This window comes from Neophocaena asiaeorientalis, unplaced genomic scaffold (assembly GCF_003031525.2).
Source record: "Neophocaena asiaeorientalis asiaeorientalis breed wild unplaced genomic scaffold, Neophocaena_asiaeorientalis_V1.1 scaffold31, whole genome shotgun sequence".
Lineage (NCBI taxonomy): Eukaryota > Metazoa > Chordata > Mammalia > Artiodactyla > Phocoenidae > Neophocaena > Neophocaena asiaeorientalis.
In genome coordinates, this window is record NW_020175320.1 from 856,600 (window position 1) to 864,784 (window position 8,185).

Consider the following 8,185-nt stretch of genomic DNA (forward strand, 5'->3'; position numbering starts at 1 on the left):
AGGTCTTCTCATGCCGAAACATTTATTCAAGCCCCCAAATCCTGAGCTCTCCCCCAGGACTGCTGGGAGGATGCCAAGAGACAATGGTTCTGGAACGCTAACTCCGGGTGCCTGGCACCTGGTGAGTGCGGTGTAAACTGCGTCTACAGGTAGTGAGCCCAGTATGGCCACAGGCAAGTGATTTTTATAAGCACGTGTGTACGTCACACTTTTGTATTTCACAAGAGACCAGCATCCGCAAATCTTTTTGTGGGTCACTCCCAGGTCCCTGTGCTCGGAAGCAGAGCAGGACTGTGACCCTCCCTGCTGAGGACGACAGGCCTGCTGGTCCCAACAACCCACTCACTCTTGGGCTTCTGAATGATATTGCAGGATGTGTGTTTTGGTTTCTTTTCATTTCTTTTTTAAAACTAATGTTCTTTGCAGTCCTGGCCATAAAATGCTCGGGTTAGGGGCTGGCATGGAAGGGCCAGAGGCTGAAAACTCTGTGCGGCAGCCCCTGCTCTGAGAATTGCCCCCAAATGCTTTTTAAAGGTGGACATTGTCAGAAAAAAACAAAGTCTGCCCACATTCTCCCAGTCAGCTGATTTTTCCCCTCCTTGGATTTCATGGGACAGAGTCCTCCATCCTCCTTTGCTCCAGGGCTCGTACTTGCTGGGAGAGTTTTCATTTTCAAGGGCTAAACATTTGCCCACATGCATTTCATTAAAAAAGTCACTGCTGGACATGAATTCTAGATAGAAGCTGCTGGTTTAGTCAAGAGGTTACAGTATAATTCATGTCTAAAAGAGGAGTAACTGGGATAAGAGGGACGCACAGAAGGCTCTGGAATCCAGGGGGTGTGGCCTTCAGTGCAGGGAGAGAGGGCAGCCTGGTGCCAGCCCTGGCTCCCCCTCCACGCCCACCTCGGCCCTCTGGCTGGCTACAGCATCTCGCCTGAGCCACTACCCATCCAAGGGCCCGCGGTATCCGGTACTCAATGCATCTATGCCCCAGGCTACACCCCACAGGGCAATGCCTTTGAAGACTTTAAAGATAGTCCTCAAATGTCGAGTATGGACCGCAGGAAACAGTAGTATGGGATGGTATGTGGTAACACGGGACCTCAAACAGGTCTACAACTGAAGCTTGGACAATCGGACAAGCTATTGTACCTATCTCTGTTTCCTCATCTATAAAATGGGCATAATAATACCCATTTCATTGAGCTGGTGAACAAATCAAATGTATAAAGGGATTAGCAGAATGCCTGGCACCTATGAAGGTCTCAGTGAGACATGGCTACTAGTACTATTGATGTGTACTTTTGTCCCAGAGTCCCCATGGTTACTTGACCCAGCCTCTCTAGCACTCAGAAATGGTAACTGAGGGGAAAACAAAGTTTTTGAGCCTACTCTTACCAGAGGACACAGGACAAAGCAGGGACAGTGGCCTTCGACTAAGCTGGCGCATACAAGTAAGGAGGACACCCAGTAAGTCAGGGAACTGCCTCCCCATCCAGCCCCCCATTATAGGGCCACCAGTATGGAAGTCAGGTGCGGCCCTGGATGGGCCTGCATGAAGTCATTTGCCTGCCTGGGCCCCAGGAAAGGTGCCAAGGAGCTTCACCCTCAGCTGTACGTTAGAGACTCTGGAGAGAGGTCTCCTACCCAGACACACCTGGAGGAAAGCAGCCACCCAACCTCTCCTGTCCTTGGATTGAGAAAGAGCCCGTGAGAGAGACGCAAAGGAAAAAAGAAATGAAAGCTACTTACCGGGAGGCCAGGTCTTCCAGCAGGACCCTGAAATAAAGGGGGAAAGAGTGAAGGTTAGGGAGGTCAGGGTATTGTTCCACAGAGCCCAGCCAGCTGTGTGACCTTGGAGTCACTTGCGCTCTATAAGCCTCTGTTATTTTATGAACAAAATGAAGAGAGGGCCATAATCACTAAGCTTCCTTTCAGTTCTAGCATGCATTCACTCACTCATTCATTCATTCATTCAGAAAAACAGTTAGCAGTGGTCTCCTCCGTGCCAGCCTCAGGACAGGTGCAGGGAACAGAAAGACAAGAATGTCCCTTCATATCTCTGTCCCTCAAGGATCATTAGGGCTCTAGGACTCACCGGCATGTCCCCTCTCTCTGAGTCTCTGTGCCTCAGTGTCCCCCACTCATGTGTGCTGGTCCTGGCCTGGGAAAGGGCCCAAGGGGCTGGAGCTTGGTCTTCCCTGTCCTACGACATAGGGGAAGCCAGATGCCAGCTCTGATGGAGCCGGTCTGCCTGGGACGCTTCTGCTGGGCCTGCCCCATCTCAGCCGATGGACCATGGCCAGGGAGCAGGGCGTGGGAAGGGTGTGGGCCTCTCTAGGGGGCCTCTTGCCCTCTATTGGGATGGTGAAGGGGGCAGTGGGACTTCCTTCCTTTAATGCCTCTAACTAGCTTCAGGCCACCCTCTCTACAATGGGTTGGCGCTGGCAGTGAAGCAGGAGACTGGACCCCACCCTGTGTGGCTCCAGAAGTCTGTCTTCACTGACCACAGCCATGTCTTTCTCAAGCTCTTTTTTTTTTTCTTTTTGCGGTACGCGGGCCTCTCACTGTCGTGGCCTCTCCCGTTGCGGAGCACAGGCTCCGGACGCGCAGGCTCAGTGGCCATGGCTCACGGGCCCAGCTGCTCTGCAGCATGTGGGATCTTCCCGGACCGGGGCACGAACCGTGTCCCCTGCATCGGCAGGCAGACTCTCAACCACTGCACCACCAGGGAAGCCCCTCAAACTCTTTTTTTATGACCCTAGGACTCCTGCCTAGCACAGTTCTGGGTACAGACTAAAGACTCCATACGATGGATCTGAAATCCCACTGAAAAGAGGAAAACATTCCCAAAAAAGTCGATCATAATAGATATTCGCATAGTAATATGCACAGGAGGGGGCTCAGGAACAAAGCAGCTTCTGAGAAAGTCATGTGTTTTTCACTCTGGCCCCCAACTTCCAGATGGATCTGATACAAGAGGGCGGCGGAGAAACTGCTCTAGGAGCTGCCTGGTGAGGTGTCATGGGGTGCCATGCGGAGCGGGAGGACCCCCTGCGGAGAGCTTCTGGAGCTGAGCCCCAGCCTGGCACGGACGGGGCCTGGGGTCAGGAGAGATGCAGTCTTGGTACGGGAGAAAGCAGCAGGCTTTAGGTAAGAGCAGGGCTCTGCAGTCAGCCTGCCTGGCCGTCACTGACTAGTCGGTGACTTGGGGCAAGTCGCTTGGCCTCCCTGTATCTCAGTTTCCTCATCTTGTAAATGGGAGAACAATCATATCTACCTCTTGGGACTGAATGAGATAATTTGTGTAGAGCACTCAGCACACGGGCCGGCATGGAGCGAGCGCTGAATGCTGCGATCATTAGGAAAGAAGAGGACTGGCCGGGAGGTGCGTGGAGCTGGCCCCTGGTCTCGCCCTCCAGAGGCTCTGCCATCAGGTGAGTTTCTCTCCTTCCAGATGTCCTGCTCTTCCCACAGACCCACAGCGGCGCCAGGAGGGGGTCTCAGGGTGCCCACCTGGAGACAAGTCCATCTGCCTCAGGGCTGTTGAGGCAACGCAGGCAGCACCAGGAGTAATGCCCCTGGCACCACCCCACCCGCCGGGTCCCTTGCTCCTGAGGACATCCCAGAGGTGGGGGTGGGGGGTGGGGTGATGCCCCCCCAGAGAACCAAGCTCGGGGGATGCTGGTTAGCGGCCCCGTGGGCACGTAGCCCATGCCCACCCTTTCACTCTGCTTTGCCCCCAGGCACTAAAACGTAAGCTCCCAAGGCAGGCAGGGCACTTTCTGTTTTGTTCACGGATGTGTCCCCAGTGCCTTAAGGAGAGCTGAGCTCTTAGTAGCTCCTTAATTCATGTTTGTGAACGAATGAACCTGAGGGCGGGTACCACAAACCTGGGGACTCAGCCCCTTCTTTCCCAGCTCTGCAAAGACAGCTCGGGGACCCAATGTTCTCAAACCAGAGCTGTAGCACTGAGCCAATCCCCCTTCCTGTCATTTCTAAATGCTATCAGGGAGTGGGCCAACAAGGGGCCACCACCTCCCTCCTGTCCCAGGAGGCAGACGGGCCTGTGGGGAGTTCCCAACCTCACACAGGGGGTCTAACCCCGATAGGGACAGAGGGGCAGTCTCCCCACTGCTCCTGTGTACTGAACAACAACATCACCTGTACGCGGGAGGAACTTCTCTAGGGTCTCAGCACCAGGGAAAGCTATGCTTCACCCAACAGCCAGGGGTGCTCCCACCTTACTGCCCCCTGACTCTTGTAACAGCTCTGCTTCCCTCTTTGCTCTGACCACCAAGAAGCTCAAAGCTGCGTCTGTGGCTCATCTGCACAGGAGGTTGTGGTGTCATCAGCTCTGGGTTCTCCTTGTTTCCTTGCCTCTGCTCTCCACACTCCCCTCCACTGTTTCCGTATCTAGTTTATAATCACCCCGAAATGTTTCTTGGAATAAGGTGGGGTAGAAATAAAATGAAATAGTAAATTAATTTATAAAAATACAAAGGATAATAATTTCTTCCTGAAAATTAAAGACTTGTCAGAATCTTTGGGGATCATCTAGGGAAGTCTTCTGTTTTTAGAATTTAAATGAGTAGATACATTCTAAATGGAAAAAAAATATACGTACATACACATATATATGTATGCATAATATATATACATATACACATACACATATATACATACATATAATTATATATATTCCTTACAACACCTGGATGAAGCAGGTACTATTACCACTCCCATTTTATAGATGAGGAAACTGAGGCACAGAGAGGTAAAGTAATTTGTCCAAGGTCACACAGCTAGAAGTGGCAGAGCCAGGATTCGGACCCAGGCGGCTTCCCTCCAGAGTCCATGCTTGAAATCACTCAATTACACTGCTTCCATAAAAGCACATGAGCTCCTAACACATAGTAAGTGTTAGCTAGTATTTCAGCAAGGATCATTTTCAACCAGGGCTGGCAGCTGGACTTCATACATTTCCTTATATTCCTTCGGAGAAAGAGACATGCATACTTCCCTTGGTCATCTGCTTCAGTCTCACAATTCCTGTAATTAAGAAATTCTCTAAAATCTAGTGCAGGGATGGCCAGCAACTGTCAGCTTGAGTGCGGACTCCAGTGGATTGGTAGTGTCTGTTAAGAAGCCTCTTAATTGATTAGCGACGTCTGCCACGGACAGGAGCGGTGGGGTAGTGGTGGGCCCCACCGCTCAGATGGTTCCTGCTGCTGCTTAAATCTATCCTCCATGGTTGTGTTATCTAGGCACTGACCACAGTAACCAGTGTCACCCCAGAGGTGCCCCTGAAAAACACCCAGAGGGTGGCAGACAGGCATTGTGACCAGCTGCCATCTCCCTCTCCCTGCTTCTGGCTGGCGGCATTCTTCCTTTGCGGGAAGCAGAGAGAACGGGCTAGGGGGTGACTTCCACCCCGGCCAGCTTCCCATTTCCTCCTCATCCTGCCTTGCGGTTTCAGCCAGAGTTGGGTGAAGACTCAGGCCTCTTCTGCGCCAGGCTGAGAATTCAGGGAAGCTACCTGGGCTCCTCTCCCTCAGTCCATGGGAGTGGTGGCTGGGCAGGCAGGGATTGTGAGGAGAGGCTCATATCCTGCCCCCGCCCCGGCCCCGATCTGCTCTGCACTGCAGAGCCCCCAGCAGTGACAGCACCCTCCCTGGCTGGGGAAAGTTGTGGGGTGAGGCCAGCAGAAGCTCTCAGGATGCTGCATTCCTGGTGAGGGCAGCCCTCAAGTCAGGCAGGGACCCAGAGCTGACTGGGGTTAGCCCCGCAGCCTGGCTGTGGGAACGAGGTGTATGCGGGAGGTCCCTGGAATGGGGGGAGGTGAGGACCCTTTTTGGCTTTGTCACACAGAAGGGGGAAGCAGCCCATCTCCGGCAGGTGGTCTGTCGAAGTTTCCTATGGCAGAGTTTATTTTGGAAGACTGATGACAGGAATTGAGATCTGACATCCAAAGCGTGGATGATAAATCATCCCTCCTCTTTTCAGGGAACGACAGGATTTTCCTCTCTCTCTGTAACTGAGCAGTGAGCGAGCTGGGTGGGATCGTCAGCCCAGGTTCAATGTGCCTTTCAGGACACAGATGGAATGGGACATCATGGTCTTGTTACAGCTTAGGCAGCTGTTCTCGTTGGTTCAGATCAAGAGAACAGCTATGGAAATGACTTCTCTGAGGAAGGGACGACGATAGGGCTGCTTTCAGTATCCTTGAGAAAGATCTGATGTGGAGGGCTCGGCCCTTTCAACTCCGATACCCAGCTCCCCCGGCGACCTCTGGGCCTTTTGTTGGGATATCAAATGCTGTCCTCAGAAGACATGCCCCTGTTCTCTGGATCCATTACTTCGAGGAGACGGTCTCCTCGGGCTCTTCTCAGGTTCTCTGGAAATGGCTCAGCTCCCCCGCCCTGCCTCTGGCTTTAGGGTGATGCCAGGGGAAGGAGCCCGACAGGCTGCCTCTGGTTTGTGTTGTTTCCCAATCTAACCCGTTGACATCATTCTCTTACATAAAACCCCTGCCACCACCACCAACCACCACCTGCCCGAAGTGATCTGGCCAGATGGAGATGCCCACTCGGTGGTGCGGACACCGCATCCTCAGGAGCAGTCCACGCTTAGAGCCGCTCACCGACCTGTTTACTGAAAGGGCAGGGGACTTTCAAGGACCAGACCCGACCAGAGATGATCTCTTTCTTCTTTCTAATACCCGGTGCTTCTATGACTCCACTTGCCTCTTTGGGGGACAAAGGAGCAGGCTAACAATGGGGCAAACCAGACTTTCAGATTGCAACTGGGACGTGTTCTGCCTGGGGCACAACTATGGTCTGGCCCTGGAGGCTGCAGAGGTGGGTGGAAAGCAAAATGCCTGCCGTGTCAACCTTCTGGAGGGACCCTGCAGACTTCAGTGGAGGGTGTAAGGGCCTCAATCCCCCCACCCAGGGCCCGGTTACCAGCAGGGAGCAAGGTCTTTCAGATGTGTGAGACCAGGCTTCAAGGGAGTACTTACAGGAGGTCCTGAAAGAGAGAGAGAAAATGCCAGGGTCAGTGTCAGTGCCTTAAGGGCTGCTTAGAAGCAGCGTCCAAGAATTCTTCAGCTGAGGGGTTTCCATCTGGTCTTCGAAGTTTGTATTTTCCTGGCCCACTGTCACCAATATAATCTCTTCCCCCTTTATTTCATCTCTGTATTTTTATCACTGGATGAGAAATCCAGAGGTCTGGGCCCCAGGTGCAGCCAGGCCGGGGCCCTAACTTCCTGAACTGTCCTTTCCACACCTCAGCTTCCGACCCCACAAAACGCGCTCCCTGGGACCCGTCCCAGCTTGGGCACACAGTGGCTTTGCTGAACACAGGGCGCTGGGCACCAAGGCTTTTTGCCAAGGGTCAGAGTGTTACAGAACCTGGAGGCTGTGATTATCAGCATGCCCGTTGTCTCTCCACGCTCACACGAAATGCAACAGAAAACAGGCAGGAACAGCAGGGGCCAAAGGAGGTTTCTCACGGGGTTCCCCGCCTGATGTTTATCAGGCCTGTCCTGGTTTCTGTTAAGCTCTGAGTCAGGCTTTCTGCCCTCCTGGGTCTGCTGCCCACTCCCTCTTTCTCACCGCCCGCCTCTGTGCCCTGGCCCTACCCTCCCTCCAAGCTCTCTCCTTTCTTTCCTCCTCCTTGTGGCTACTCTCCCTCCTCCCTCCCACAGGCCTCAGCATGAGCCCTATCTCATTACGGACAACAGCGGCGGAGAATTACAAATTCAAACGGTCAGCAAAAGGGGCAGGAGGACGGGTGGGGAGGTAAGGGAGAGAAAAAGCAGCGGCCGAAAGATAGCAAACTGAAAGGCATTTCTGCAAACGTGAGTCACCAGAGCCCCAGGGCCCGTGGGATTCCCAGCTGGGCCCAGTGTGTCTGCCCAGCCCCTGGTGACCTGGCCACGTTAAGACAGCTGCTACTCCCGTCGCTTCTTTTATGCTCAGCCAATAAAGACTGCTTATGTTTCCCCTTGCTCCTCACATTCCCAAAGCCAGCTTCCTTCTCCGCCTTCATCTGCCTGTTTCTCCATCCTGGTCCCCTTCCAGCAGGAAACAGCCTCTTTCATGCTGGCCTCTGTCAAGCCGTCACATTAAGGGGGAACAAAATGTTTTAAATTAAAAAAAAAAAAAAAAAAAAAGAGAAGG

The 8,185-nt window shown here is 53.1% G+C and overlaps 1 protein-coding gene across 4 annotated transcripts in view; it reads right to left on the bottom strand.

Moving 5' to 3' along the window:
• Nucleotides 1–8,185, bottom strand: part of COL13A1 (collagen type XIII alpha 1 chain) — a 278,117-nt gene that overhangs the window by 77,334 nt on the left and 192,598 nt on the right. For 2 of the 4 annotated variants that reach the window (XM_024765521.1, XM_024765520.1), the window contains exons 4-5: nt 6,968–7,031; nt 1,755–1,781 (exon numbers count right to left, since the gene is read on the bottom strand). In XM_024765521.1, the coding sequence (XP_024621289.1) occupies nt 1,755–1,781; nt 6,968–7,031 (91 nt within the window). The remainder of the gene's footprint in view (nt 1–1,754; nt 1,782–6,967; nt 7,032–8,185) is intronic. The other 2 variants (XM_024765523.1, XM_024765522.1) reach the window with 1 other exon arrangement.